The sequence below is a fragment of the Xyrauchen texanus genome, chromosome 35 (assembly GCF_025860055.1).
Source record: "Xyrauchen texanus isolate HMW12.3.18 chromosome 35, RBS_HiC_50CHRs, whole genome shotgun sequence".
In the NCBI taxonomy this organism is placed as follows: Eukaryota; Metazoa; Chordata; class Actinopteri; order Cypriniformes; family Catostomidae; genus Xyrauchen; species Xyrauchen texanus.
In genome coordinates this window covers 3,394,590-3,410,700 of record NC_068310.1, presented here as the reverse complement: position 1 = coordinate 3,410,700, position 16,111 = coordinate 3,394,590, and the positions used below count along the sequence as shown (strand labels likewise).

The window sequence follows — 16,111 nt, the reverse complement described above, 5'->3', positions numbered from 1 at the left end:
TTTCCAGATAGCAGGTATTTTTCCTGATTTCCAAATGCTATTGAGTACTTTCAGTAGGATCAATATACATTTTGGGGTAGATGATTCAGGAACTGATAGTGAATTGTATCAGCAGTATATTGTATAGCAGTGTATAGCATTGCAATTGTATAGCAGTGTCGTTGGAGTTTTTAATAGCTTACAGAAGTTCTTCCATTGTAAAAGGCTGATTATACAGTTCGGTGTTATCTGAAGAGAAATTAAGTTTTTCCTGTTCCTGTTTTATTTGTATATCCTTAAACCTGGGAAAAGCGTTTTCTATTGACAAATTTCTCTCAAATGTCTCTGCCAGTTTATTATCAATACCCTGCTTCGATGTTAATAAAGTATCCTGATTTTTTATATATTGTATTTGTAGTCCTCCTTCCTTATTTTTCATCTTTCGTATCATATCCCATACTCTCTTTGTTTGTGTCAGTGATGTTAAACTTGATATGTATTTGTTCCAACTCTGCCTCTTTGTTTCATTAATAATGCTTCATGCTTGTGCTCTATACATTTTCAATCTGATGAGGTTTTCTGTTGTTGGAGGTTTATTAAAGGTTCTTTCTGCCTTCTTCCGATCAGCAATAGCCTTTTTACAGTCCCATGGGTGACTTTGTTACTGTTTTTGGCACAGTTTTTTCTGCCATTTCAATCAGTGAATTTCTTTATAGGATTGATATTCTTGATATTCTTGCCAGTCTATGTTAAACTTCTCATAACAAAGTTTTTATACCAATGAACTTTTTTCAATTGACATCTAGAAGTGTCTTGTTGTATATCTTCATCAGTAGATGTTATAATCAGTAGGTAATGATCACTTCCACAAAGATCCTTCCATACTTGCCATGAAAAGTAAATTATTATTTCAGGTTCACACAAAGTTAAATCAATAGCGGAGTATGATCCATATCCTGGATGCAAATATGTGCTTGGACCACCATATAGTAAGCACAAATCATTATTGTATATTAACTCCTCTATTCTTCTGCCTTTGGTATTTGTATGTGTGGCAGGGCGGAGGGCGGGGCCGGGTCGTGATCCTACACACCCGGTCCCGTATTAGGCTAATCAAGCCTCCGAGAGGGATAAAGGTCGACTGCAGAGGATCGTGCAGGAGAGAGAGATCGTTTACGGACATGTCCGTCATGTGTGTGTTTTTCTTTAAATTTATCATTAAAACTATTATTTATATTGTCAAGCCGGTTCTGTCAGAACCGCTGCCGGGGCGGGGGAGACCCCTTCTGTTCCCTGAGAACGCGGCAGGTCGTTCCGTCTGCCAGGGTCTGGAGGTCTGCCTCTGATCCACCCGGAGAGGTGTGGCTGTCGTCCGTTGGAGTGTGGAGGAGTGGCCGAGGAACAAGCTGTGGCGTATCGGAGAACTGGCGTGTTTTTTTCTTTTCTTTTTTTTAATCTCTCACTGCCGCTCTGCGTTGGCCTTTTCCCTCTTTTAAATTTTACAGTGTTTTGGGGGGGTACTACACTGTTACAGGAAGTAACCAAAAGTGTTATAGATATTATACTTTTTCAAAGTCAGTTTTCCATCTATTGTTAGATGGAAAACTTATTATTTATTTATTATTATTAGTTTGGGTTTCCTGGAGGCAGAATGCAATGGGATTCAAAACAGCTGCTAATTGCTGCAGTTCTGAAAAGTTTGCCTTAAATCCTCAACAGTTCCAATGAATTATATGATTCCTCATATTCATGTAGGCAAGACAAGTATCTGCCCTTTACCTTTGAATTTGAGACAAGCTTCGACTTTGGGAATTTGTAGTCTCTGTCATTTCAAAATCATTATTCTTGAAACATTGTTTTTTTGTGTTTTTCTTTCTTGATTCGCTTTTGTTGCCTGAGTTTTTGTATTTTGTTGTGTCTTTTTCCCTCTCGAGAACTGGTTGTGCTCATTTGATGATCTTTCGCCTTCAATGGCTTGGGTTTGATTTGGTCAAACACAGTATTAGTATGGTGTTCCTAATAATCCTTTAGGTGAGTGTATATATATATATATATATATATAAAATTTTGAAATATTCAAAAGATAACCATGTATAATTATTTCATCATTATATATTGAATTACGGTTATATGAGGGGCTTTCTCAGCAAATATTTGTATATGCGATTAATCACGATTAATTAATCGGGACACCATGTAATTAATTTGATTAAATATTGTAATCGATTGACAGCCCTAATATATATACATATACACTCACCTAAAGGATTATTAAGAACACCATACTAATACTGTGTTTGACCCCCTTTCGCCTTCAGAACTGCCTTAATTCTACGTGGCATTGATTCAACAAGGTGCTGAAAGCGTTCTTTAGAAATGTTGGCCCATATTGATAGGATAGCATCTTGCAGTTGATGGAGATTTGTGGGATGCACATCCAGGGCACGAAGCTCCTGTTCCACCACATCCCAAAGATGCTCTATTGGGTTGAGATCTGGTGAGTGTGGGGGCCATTTTAGTACAGTGAACTCATTGTCATGTTCAAGAAACCAATTTGAAATGATTCGAGCTTGAAATGATCTCTTCAAGTCACCTGATTCAATCTTCCACTAACTGCTCAATTGGGAATATTTTAGTTTCCGATCATGCTTTGGTGTAATAAGAGATGTTGCTTCTACAGTAGAGCTTTAATCGGGCCTTAAAAGTTAGGCACGACAAGGCCCGAGCCCGACGGAATTCGGCCCGAGCCCGACAAGTACAATTTGATTGACAGCTTTTTAAAAGCCCGAACCCGTTTACAGCCCGACATTATTCAAATGTGCGCACGCACACAGCTCTTTTGCCTTTTGTCAAGTCAAGTCAAGAATGAGTCATTTCATTTATACATTTTTAACATCATTTATTTATGACTAAGGTATAGGGAATTTGGAAGGAACAAAGAAATAAAATAAGTCCTCTGTAACATCTCAGGCTCAGCATATGCCTAGGCATACACACAGCCTATAAATAGGCCTACGAGCCTATAAAAATGAGTCTTTCTTAACAAATTAAATCAAGATAAATTCTGAACTAAGATTTGTACTTGGCAATAACGAAATAAAACGAAAAGTTTCATAAAATTGAGATTATGCCTAAGACAAACGAAAACGGGACATGCTTGAGGCCGCCTCTCTCCACAATCACCAATACGAATATAAATAGGCCAACGCGCCAATAAAGCGTCTTTATAGGAGACTTTCTTAACAAATTAAATTAAGATCAATTCTAAATTAAGATGCGTGTTTGGCAATAACAAAATTAAGATAAAGATGCAGGATTTGCTTCGTCACTTCTCTCCACGATCCGCGGCCACAAAAAAATGCGACGGTGAACAGCAGCTGAAATTTAATAAAAGAATAATGCCAACATTAGCCTGTAGCCTATACTCTGCTGTATGTATACATTATGCATTTAAGACTAAATTAATATTTAGTTATAATTTGAAAAACCTTTACTCACCAAGATTAGGCTACATGTTTTTGTGGAGGAAAATTATTGAATCCACTGTAGATGGCTTCAGCGCGGTCCTGCGCTCACTGATGGTGCGTCCAGCAGCACTGAACACCCTTTCACTGCTGCTGCTACTGGCCGGGATGCATAGTACTGATCTGGCTAATTTTGCAAGTTTTGGCCTTCCACCAGCCAAGAACATCCATTTCATTTACCATGACAGCAGCCATTTCAATGTAGCGAGTGACCTCGTCATCTTCCCAGTCAGCTTGCCTTACATTTTCCCACTCCGCAAAATTCGCCCTTTTTGCCGGAGGACTGTCACTGGGTTCGACTCCGGAGAGCTCTGGTTCTCGAATCTCCACATCTGGTGCACCTGCAGCCATGGCTTGCAGAAGAGTGCGGACATGAGCATGTACGGCATTCCTGTCTGAATGTGATAACATTCTCAGCTGATTAAATTTTGGCCAGAGGAATGTTGCGATCTTGTGGAGGTCCTGTATGATCACTTTACGCGCGAGCCAGTCTTCGTGCCGTTTACGCACGACAGCTTGCTGAGGGGAGTCCAGGACATTGGGCTCACAGTGGCGTTTCAGTTTCTCACTCCAGAGACACACACTATTAAGTGTTGGATACTTGTCTCCCTCAAGTTCCCGCTGTGCTTCATAGAATGGCTTCAGAAAGTTTATCAAAAAGTCCAGTGTGTCTGGTGCTATTTTCTCAATGCGCGCGCTCTCTCCTCGCGCCTCCAGCTTTTCATGGAGCTCATGATAAATGGCCTGTATAGAAGTCAGTGTGAGGTACACCGTACTGAACCGAGTGTCTCCCATTTGCAGCAATGTTGTTGACAGTTGTGCAGCCAACCCCGACTGTTTAACGTACCTCACTAATGATTTAGCAGCAGAAATGGTATCTCCTATGTCCGGAGCACCGTCGGCTTTGGATAACTCGGCAATGTCGAGTCCATGGCGCAGTACCGTATTGATGAGATGGTCAATGCAGTCCAATCTCTGGTATGGCCGCAGAGCTAATTTAATGTTTGCCCCCTCATCGGTCACCCATACAATTTTGCTGAGAGAGGAAGCGTCAAGGCCAAACTTTGTCACCAGTAGTTTCAGTATCTCCCGTCTGATATTTTCTCCCGTCTTTGCCTCTTCCAAAGGGAACATTGAAGTTGTCAGGGTTTTATTCACCAGTTCCATATCCTCATTTATGAAATGGCATGTGATTGTCAAATAACTAATCTTCCGATAATCCTCTGTCCACATGTCCGTGGTCATTGCGACTGTGCCATCATTTAACAAAGTCTTAAGTTTCTGTACTAAAGCTTCCCTCTTTTCTTCTGCCATGTTAGTGCACCTCTTCGCAACTGTCACATGGCTGGGAATAACAGAATTTACGGGAACCCTCCCATACGCAGCCCCGACATTAATTAGTTCTTGCGCCAGCTCTTCAAACCCCTTGCCATTTACGATATTAAAAGGCCTAATGTCTTTACAGCAAAAGCTGACACACTTCTCCGTCACCGTTTGTTTCACCTTTGCAGGGATGGGTTTTGATGCTGTAACAAACGACGTGATTGTAGTTTGATCCTGGGCACTGGCAGGTGTTGAACAGCTTCGATCAACATGCCTTTTCAGCGACGAATTCCCTGTCGTTTTGCTGTCGTACTTTAACAGAATGTCGCATCTTTTGCATTTCACATATCCCACTGTCTCATTGTTCTCATTATGCACAAAGTCAAAATTTTTCCACACCTCAGACTTTGCTTTCTTTGTCTGTGCAACCAAAACATAATCGCCAGAGGCCAACCTCCGTTTCACCTCCTCAGCATCCATTTTCGCGCTAATCGAAACGCATCACCTGACCATTCATTTACCGCGCAATCCGGTGCGCAAGCCCGAGCCCGGCCCGAGCCCGCGTAAAATGATCGAAATTCAGACCGAACCCGTCGGGTCCCGTCGGGTTCGGGCAAAGATCTTCAGCTCTATTCTACAGGGCCAAGCATTTCAACAAATGTTAAAGACAGAAGTCAGTGTTTATGTAGAAACCAACTGGTCCTCAGTGTCCTCTATGGGTGTGGCATGGGAGGCACTTAAGCAGTTTTTAAGGGGGCGGATCATACAATATGCTTCATTCATTGACATGATCAAAGCACAAGTATTCACAGAATTGTAAAAGAGTATATAAAGTGCTGAAACGCCAAATGTCATCCAATGATCTTAGAGAGTTGACCCTGCTAAAATATAGGTACAATACTATTGTCTCAGTAGGTTGAGTTTTGGTTATTCAGGGCAAGAGAGTTTAGTCGACCAAGTTTTAATTGGTCGGTTGGTCGCAGAAAAAACCAAAACAACTCTGCAGGAAACCGTCGAACACTGGTATTAGCGCTGGTTGGACACTAGGTGATAATATGGGAAATTTTCGTTAAGCAGGGTTAGGGTTAAGCCTACACAATAAAGCAAGAGGCCTTGATTTCAAACTTTGAACTTCATTTTTTATTTATTTTAACAAAAAATTCAAATGAAACTGGAAAAAAATAAGTGCATTTAAAATGTGTATTGAAATATGGCTTTACAACAGTTGTTACCATTTCTCTGGCAAATAACCTACTTCATCACTGCATTATCTACCGGTCCGGTATTTCATTGTCTGAGAAAATACATCATGTGTGTGAATAAATTCATTTTGCTCCCTCCTTCAGGATATATATAAAGATCCAATTACATCAGCAACCCCTGGGCTAAGGGATCGGTGAATATACCCCTTAGTGCCAATTGGGCATCGTTTAAATGCCGCGGCCTACCTGAGCATTGTTTCTGACCATGTCCATCCCTTTATGGCCACCATGTACCCATCCTCTGATGGCTACTTCCAGCAGGATACTGCACCATGTCACAAAGCTTGAATCATTTCAAATTGGTTTCTTGAACATGACAATGAGTTCACTGTACTAAAATGGCCCCCACAGTCACCAGATCTCAACTGCAAGATGCTATCCTATCAATATGGGCCAACATTTCTAAAGAATGCCTTCAGCACCTTGTTGAATCAATGCCACGTAGAATTAAGGCAGTTCTGAATGCGAAAGGGGGTCAAACACAGTATTAGTATGGTGTTCCTAATAATCCTTTAGGTGAGTGTATTTGTTTAAAATTATCATCTGAATTATCCACTGCCGACACCAATAATAACAACTTTTTTTCAGTTGCCTACAAATAATATATCGGCCACCGATATATTGTGCACCTGTAGCTGTAACAGCAGAAGTGAATGGTTTGTCTGAGCAAAATTCCAAACATTCATACCTTCAATCTGCACAGAGAGGATGCCCAGATCTCGCAGCTGCTGTTGGTTGTTTTGAGCCAGCACACGCAGTCGCTCGGCCGCCTCTCTGGGGATGTTGAAAGTGACTCGTACACTGTTCCACGGCTCCACTCGCTCGGGTTCAAGCCTCTTAGTACCTACATTAGACACAGAGTGGAACACAAGAGCAATAACAGAAATTAATAGAAAGTACAGCCTCCATCCTAAACAGAGCAAAGACTAGGGATGAGAATTATAAGGAACTAAATAATCCTAAAACAGCAATTAAATCCTAAAAACTTATTTTCTCCATTTCCAATCTATCATTGCTGTCCAAGCACATTAACATTATTCATGGGTCCACAGCAAAGCCTGACCTAGTAGTAGCATATCTAGCATCCCGTTTAAGACAGCATCCAGCTTCTCCTGAAAGTCCTCATCACTCATGTTCCCTTTGAAAGCTACATAGATGATAGAGTATTCCACAGGAAGGGGAGGGCTGCTGGGACTGTCATCTCCATCTTCCACTCCGGAGTCATGATCCATGAGCGAGATGGCTCGAGGGGACTGAGCATCCCATGAGAGCTCACACGAGCCGTGCTGATGCGCCATAGCCCTTCAGTAAAGAGCTGCGTTGAGCCTGTTCCACCGCTGCAAACAAAAAACAAGGTATCGCATGAAAAACCATGTTAGCCTTATGGTTTACCCGAGAGTAACAAGTAATAATGTTCATATAAAAAAAAAACATTTTGTAATTATATAACATATGCTGCATTAGCTTCCTTGCAAATAAGACATAACTGGAACGAAAGGAATATTTCTAGACTTCAGGAGTTCAAGAACACAAAAGTGTTCTTGAACTGTTGATATGTTACTGCCAACTTCAAGAAAAAACGCGACAAACGCGATAGGCGACATGACGTTCGGCTACTTTGGATATTGATAGCGTAGTTGAAGTAGCATTATCACAGCAGAAGGGTTGCTATCATGTCACAATAAGTACAGACAGTGAATCTGAGACTTTTATTTGTTCTGTTTGTCTTATATTTGAGAGGGTTGTCACTCAATGCAGAGAGTTACGTAATAAAAAAGATACAAATGCACTATAGGCTATTGAAGGACTGGCTTTGTTAAGCTCGGACGTTATCGGTTCTGCTGTCGGTACTGGAGAAATTAAGAAAATACATTTATTATTGCTATAAAGAGAAAGTTCTTTTATCTCGCCAGCCATTTCTATGTATAATAATATGAAACCATTTGTCTGTGATGCAATTTAGCTATTCGCAGTCAGAGAGAGAGAGAGAGAGAGAGAGAGAGAGAGAGAGATCTCGCTCACGCGGTGCCACAGCGAGCACAACACGAGCCCCGCTTAATGAGTGACAGAACGAAACATTCAAACGTAGCCTGGTGGTTTACACATTAGATCTGTGATATTAGTCTGATTTTATTTTAGATTTCGCCTTCCAAAGATTATAAAAATTATATTTATTCATAAGCCGCATTCTGTCTAGCACAACTTCCTTCCCTTCACAGTGGTGCACTGACATTTCTCCCTAAAACGGGTGATTGTTGTAAAATGCAGTCTAGCTACTGTTGCTAAATTGCGGGACGCGTTTAATAATAAAAAGAGCGCAAGATGGCGCTCTTGATCCAAGATGGCGGCGCGGTAGCACCCAGCGGCCACTCCGGATCCACAATGGTGCTATTTTTGTTAAAAAAGCCCGACTTTTGCAACACATGGACATCGGAGCAACCGGTGTTCGTGTCTACCATCGCCAGACACTACTGAAATATAAGACTCATGCAAAAACCAAGCTGCATGATGACCTGCAGGAGGCGCTACGCGTACTCGGCTTGCTGCGGAGACCAGGCCTCCAGCCCTCGGCGTCGCCTGATGCCGGTGGCCGGGGGAGAGGACGTCGTAAGCGGAAGCGCGGAAAGAGGGCGGGGGTCCATGCAAGGCTAAAAACAAACCCTAGCCGGCCGGCTCTCCCGTCTATCCTGCTCTCAAATGTTTGCTCCCTGGACAATAAACTGGACTATATCCGACTCCAGCAGGCTACGCAGCGTGAGTTTAGAGACTGCTGCGTCTTTGTTTTCACGGAGACGTGGCTCAGCGACAGAGTTCGGATGCCGCCATTCAGCTAGACGGGCTCGCCTCGTTTCGTGCCGACAGAAATACAGCTCTCTGCGGTAAGACTCGCGGTGGTGGCTTGTGTGTTTACATCAACACGGAATGGTGCAAGAACTCTATGCTAGTCTCTAGTTACTGTTCATCGCTGTTGGAGCTTGTGACTGTTAGATGCAGACCTTTTTATCTACCACGGGAATTCACCACTGTTTGCATAACCGGAGTTTACATTCCCCCCAGCGCTAACGCTAAGGAAGCGCTCTGTGAACTGTATGAGGCTATGAGCGAACTGCAGAACGCTCACCCCGACGGACTGTTTATTGTCGCCAGAGATTTCAACCATGCAAATCTCAAGACAGTGCTCCCTAAATTCCATCAGTATGTGGACTTTGCAACGAGAGGGGCTGAACACGCTTGATCTTGTTTACACAAACATCCCAGGCGCTGCCGGGCGGAGCCCCGCCCCCACCTCGGCTACTCAGACCACATCTCTGTTATGTTAATTCCAGCATACAGACCGCTCGTCAGACGCACAAAACCGCTTCAGAAGCAGGTGAAAACCTGGCCAGCAGGAGCCATCTCTGCTCTTCAGGACTGTTTTGAGTGTACTGACTGGCACATGTTCAGGGAGGCTGCAACATATGGCGATTCTACCAACTTGGAGGAATACACAGCATCAGTGACCAGCTACATCAGCAAGTGCATTGATGATGTCACTTTCTCCAAGACCATCACCACACGCTCCAACCAGAAGCCGTGGATGACTGCGGAGGTGCGCACGCTGCTGAGGTCCCGAGACTCCGCCTTCAGAGCAGGCGATAAGGCAGCCCTAAGAACAGCTAGGGCCAAACTGTCACGGGCAATCAGAGAGGCAAAGCGCGCACACGCCCAGAGAATCCACAGTCACTTCCAGGACAGCGGTGACACGCGGCGCATGTGGCAGGGCATCCAGGCCATCACCAACTACAGGACAACATCAGTTGCCTGTGACAAAGATGCCTCCCTCCCAGATGCGCTGAACGACTTCTACGCTCGGTTTGAAGTGCAGAACGACGTGATGGCGAGGAAGTCCACCCCTCCTCCCAACGACCAGGTGCTCTGTCTTACCACGGCAGATGTGAGGAAAACTCTACGTCGAGTCAACCCACGGAAGGCTGCTGGACCAGACAACATTCCTGGCAGAGTGCTCAGAGGATGTGTAGACCAGCTAGCAGATGTTCTTACCGACATCTTCAACATCTCTCTGAGCAGCGCCGTCGTTCAAACGTGCTTCAAGGCCACCACCATCATCCCCATGCCAAAGAAGTCTTCAGTGTCCTGCCTCAACGACTACCGTCCCGTCGCACTTACACCCATCATCATGAAGTGCTTCGAGAGGCTCGTCATGAGGCAGATTAAGACCCAGCTGCCCCCTCACTAGACCCACTGCAGTTTGCGTATCGTTCAAACCGTTCAACGGACGATGCCATCACCACAACCCTCCATCTGGCCCTCACCCACCTAGACAATAAGGACTCATACGTTCGAATGCTGTTCATAGATTTCAGCTCAGCATTCAACACAATCATTCCCCAGCACCTGATTTGAAAGCTGAACCTGCTGGGCCTGGACACCTCCCTCTGCAACTGGATCCTGGACTTCCTGACTGGGAGACCTCAGTCAGTCCAGATCGGGAACAGCATCTCCACCACCACCACACTGAGCACTGGGGCCCCCCAGGGGTGTGTGCTCAGTCCACTGCTGTTCACTCTGCTGACTCACGACTGTGCAGCAATGCACAGCTCGAATCACATCATCAAGTTCGCCGATGACACGACCGTGGTGGGTCTCATCAGCAAGAATGACGAGTCAGCATACAGAGAGGAGGTGCAGCGGCTGACGAACTGGTGTAGAGCCAACAACCTGTCCCTGAATGTCGACAAAACAAAAGAGATGGTTGTTGACTTTAGGAGAGCACAAGGTGAACACACTCCACTGAACATCGACGGCTCCTCTGTGGAGATCGTCAAAAGCACCAAATTCCTTGGTGTTCACTTGGCGGAGAACCTCACCTGGTCCCTCAACACCAGCTCTATCACCAAGAAAGCCCAGCAGCGTCTCTACTTTCTTCGAAGGCTGAGGAAAGCACATCTCCCAACCCCCATCCTCACTACATTCTATAGAGGGACTATTGAGAGCATCCTGAGCAGCTGCATCACTGCCTGGTTTGGGACTTGCACCGTTTCGGACCGCAAAGCCCTGCAGAGGATAGTGAGGACAGCTGAGAAGATCATTGGGGTCTCTCTTCCCTCCATCAAAGACATTTACAAAAAACACTGCATCCGCAAAGCAACCAGCATTGTGGACGACCCCACACACCCCTCACACAAACTCTTTACCCTCCTCCCGTCTGGCAAGAGGTACCGAAGCATTCGGGCCCTCACGGCCAGACTGTGTAACAGCTTCTTCCCCCAAGCCATCAGACTTCTCAATACTCAGAGACTGGTTTGACACACAGATGTCCTGAGTTGCACTTTAATTACTGTCACTTTATAACTGTCTGCTACCTCAATAACTGCTATGTGCATAGAACATTATCTCATAGTATGTTATGTTTACATTTTTAGAAACTGTCATCTTTTTGCACTACTGAGTACTGGTCGGCGCTGCACTGTCTATTGTCTTGTTCACTGTCAGAAATTTGTTGTACTGTCCTGTACTTTTTGCACATGTTTGCACGTGCACTTTATATAGGTATATGTAGGTTTTTTTATATAGGTATTTTATTTCGTTGTGTTGTCTCATGTGGTCCTGTGTTGGTCCTTTGTTGTTTTTATGTAGCACCATGGTCCTGGAGGAACGTTGTCTCGTTTTGCTGTGTACTGTACTAACTGTATATGGTTGAAACGACAATAAAAACCACTTGACTTGACTTGACTTGACTTGAAGAGATACCGTTCCCAAGGCGGCGCGTGCTCCGAAACAGACCGCAAAGAGATGTATAGGCTACTTTGGGTTTCATGTGCGCGTCTAAACGATCAACTATACACAAAAATGTCAAAACGACCGGCTTGGAGATTCACTTAAACACAGTTTATGTCTTAAATGAACGTAGTTATGGAAATAGTTGGGAGAAAATATGCTGCATCAGGAGCCCATTAGACTCGGTCTTAAAGGGGAAGCGGTCTAATGAACATGTGACGATTGAGCCATTACTGCGAATCAAACAACAAAAGGCAAAGAGAAAATCACTTACAGCTCTTGAATGAATAACTTCTGCATTAATCTATCTATGATAAACTATGCAGTGTTATTTTACAATTGATTACTTTATTAGATTTCTTTTTAGACCACACCTGAACAGTAATGTTAGTAGACCTTCCTGAAATTAAATCACTGTGCCTATATAACGTTTATATTTGTGTATATATATATATATATATATATATATATATATATATATATATATATATATATATATATATATATATATAACAAAAAGAACCATTAAGAATACAGTTGAAGTACCGGATCGATAAGCAGTATCGGTAAGAGTAGTAATACCATTAAAACCTTAACGATACCCATCCCTAGTTATGCCTGTGCTTCTCTTGGATGCTCTGAATATTGGATTACGTGTCTGGATTGCCCCTTAATTAAAGCTGCATTTGGATCTCAACCTTCGTGTCTCGGAGCAGTTCGTAACACCTGCTTTGTTTATTTAATATATATTTGTTATACATTATTTATACAATATGTTTTTACATTATACATTTTTAATTTTAAGTGTACAAGTGCAGATTGGTCAAGTGTTCAATAAATGTATTTGTTGAGAAATTTTGTCTATCTTAAGTAATTATTTGTGTTACATTTTATCTTTCAAATAAGAGGTTAAAAACAAGCACATATCAGCCAAATATCGGCCAAAATAAATCGGCACCATTAATCGGCCAACCCGGATTTCAAAAGATCGGCATCGGCCTGAAAAAAAAAAACAATATCGGTCACCTCTAATTCTGATGCATTGCGATTTTCATTTGAACAATCTCTATATTGATTCTTTAATCACAAGATCGATCTTTTACTCTGTGAAGCAACCCTCTACTTTTCAATGAACTCAATGAATTTGCGCAATGTGACTAAAATGTACATATTTGGCAACTGGCTGGTAAATGTTCAGATTTCACTAACCAGTAATTTTGTAGAAGTTAGAACAGTGGTTAAGTATTCAAAAATGAGATCCTTTCACTGCGTGTTGAGAGTAAAAGTTGTTCTGTGTAATATGTGTCCAAAGATGAGATCCATGTGACCCATTTGTCATAGAATAATGTCTCTTTTAATACATTTTCTGTTCTTTATAGTCAGTTGTTAAGCAAAAACAACAACAAAAACATTTAATTTTAATCATGCATAGCACAGATGAGGTAAAGCCATTTGAGTGTCTCTCATTAACATGTGCTCATTTACAGACTCTTTACAGAACTGCTGGTTTTCTTAAAGAGACAGTGGCAGTTTTTACTTTTAGCACATCTTACACAAATCACTGTAAATACTTTTTAATTTATAAGTAAATACAAATGATGCAATAAATGTTTTTTTTGAATATGCAATATAATTTTATATTTATGGAATACATGGAAATTTACATTTTTAAAATGCTAAAATGTGACCAAAACGATGAAAAACTAATAAAATCCAATAAGTACATTTTATATTTTCATAATGTTAGATGGTACTCTGTATAATTAACAGCATAATCTGGCAGATATTTTTTTAGATGCATCCATATAAATCGAAACATTATAAATCGAAGTGAAATGGAATCAATAGCTTGCGAGTCAGAATGGAATCGGAAATCTGTATCAATATCCAGCCGTACATATGACTACGCTTTATATTTTAAGTCTTCTGAAGCCATGTAATAACGTTGCACAAGGATTAGATCAAAATAATAAATAATTATTCAATGATAATCTTCACCTCCACTACAGCTCTAAAATCAATTAAGGCACCATTGGCTAAATCAGTGAATAACGACTTAAATTCCAGTCCTGACTCGTTATCAATACATCAAGAAGAAAAAAAAAGTGAGCAGAATATTCTTTAAAAATCCACCTTTTGAGTACCATGGATGAACGTCACACAGGTTTGAAATGTATGAGGGTAAATAAATGATGACTGAATCTTAATTTTTTGGCTTTAAAACAAAGATTACAAACATGCAAAAATCACCATTCACCAAACATATCCTGTCAACATTGTCAATCACATAATGTAAGGCATGTTCTGCTTAAGCTTTAAGATTGCAAAAGAGCTTTAGAAAACATTTAATAAACTTGCAATAGTGAAAAATAAGAGGAAATGGAGAGTGGTCCTCAGAGAAAATGTCACATTAGGAGAAAATTTACATAATAAGCACACTTTAAATAAAGTACTGGGGCGGGACAATAATGGTATACCACGGTACTGAATGATTAGCATATTTATATACCATGGAATTTGCATGGTACTCCAAAGGTACAACAAAGAATCCCACAGTATGATCACGGTACATGTTTAAAAAAACATGGTAATACGTTTAATACGTTTTTTTTTTTTTTTTGCTAGTGCACCAAAGACTACGTAAGTTAAATACGATGCCAATAACCTCAAACACAATGACAACATATCTTCCCAAGAGTACTCTCATGATATTATCCTGCTTTAAATAACGAGATGTCAAATTACAGAATAAAGTCAATACGGTTAACAGCACACTGGACACGTTTAAACAGACACATCTGTTATAAGACACATCAGACCTTGAATATTATAATCCTCCCACTCAAATTAGAGATTTATGAATGATTTCAAATGAATTCAGAGATCTTCAGGTGGGTTTATTTCACTAGCATTAGCATTAGCCAGATCAAAACAAAGACAAATAAAAGAATTTCAGCTTAAGACAAACAATTAAATATTACAATGTCTTTACTGCTCATATCTGCTACAAGCATTCCTAACAATATCATAACATTATAAGGAATCATTTAATAATTATAATTAGTAGAATTCACTCCAGCTAGTGTATTAGCTACACAAACTGTGAATTCGCATCAGTGGCCATTTTCACACAAATAAAACGCTTTTAATGTTATGCAGTTTGCGCAGTTAATTAGTACTCGTGTTTGCATAAGGTAATAGTGTAGTAACATCTCACCGTTTTCAGTCCATCAGGAGGTTTTTTACTGCAGTTAACAGATATAGGCCAACAGACGCTAACAGCGCGTTCTCGTGACGGCTGTTCGCGTCAGAACGGAGCTGTGCGCGACCCCGCGCTGCATTAGTGAACACGGGCACGCGAGTCAGTGTCCGCTCTACTGTGTACACACAAGCGAGAGCGCGTTCAGATCGCTGAAATAAACTGGCAGAAAAAACATTAGCACAAAGCGGATTCATCTACAGGGGCGGGGCCTAAATGACCGGAAGCAAAGGCATATAAAAGACCAATGTCAAAACAGTGCATTCAAGAAACGGGTTCCGTTTCTTGAATGAGGTTATAAAATGTATTTGTTTTTACATAAATATTTTGAAGACTGACCCGCCATGTTTTTAGCTCCATTTTCAATAGATAATATTTTAGACATATGAACACGTCTCGTTCTTTACCCATTTGTCTGTTATTTGAAATTTCTCATAAATATCAACTTTATCAAGAATTCAAACAATGACACATTTCTAAATCATTTTGACCCTGTTTTACTCTGCAATGTCCACATCTGTTTAGTGTTCACGACCAACCAGTTAAACGTATTTGACTGAAACTCCATTAGTTGGACAAGACGCAAGGAAACTACAGTTAAATAGTTATTATTGTTCCCAAAACTGCTACATACAAGAGATGCTGTTACAGTGCAATATCAGGCAACAGTGTTCAAATGGCATACAATATAGTAAATGCCCATTATAACTTTATAAGTCAACTGATTGTCAATCAGAAGAAAAGCATGTGCATAACCTATTATTAAAACATTAATTTCACTGTTGCACACATAAAAACCAAAAAGTTATATAATTTTTTGTCTTTTAACAAGTATTAGTGATGATCCAGTAGACATGTAACAATCTGGAATGTATGTTAAATCACATTAGCAAAATTACATTGGAAATACATAATAATAAACAAAACACATCTGTACAGAAGCAAATAACAATTATACCATTTATTCAATTGCATGTAAAGATGTA

General features: G+C 41.2%; 1 protein-coding gene across 2 annotated transcripts in view; it reads right to left on the bottom strand.

The window, feature by feature from the left end:
* Positions 1-15,199, bottom strand: part of LOC127628876 (nuclear receptor coactivator 6-like) — a 41,399-nt gene extending 26,200 nt beyond the window's left edge. For both annotated transcript variants that reach the window (XM_052105827.1, XM_052105828.1), the window contains exons 1-3: positions 15,084-15,199; positions 7,152-7,425; positions 6,777-6,932 (exon numbers count right to left, since the gene is read on the bottom strand). In XM_052105827.1, the coding sequence (XP_051961787.1) occupies positions 6,777-6,932; positions 7,152-7,386 (391 nt within the window). In that variant the 5' untranslated portion in view covers positions 7,387-7,425; positions 15,084-15,199. The remainder of the gene's footprint in view (positions 1-6,776; positions 6,933-7,151; positions 7,426-15,083) is intronic.
* Positions 15,200-16,111: the final 912 nt, after the last annotated feature.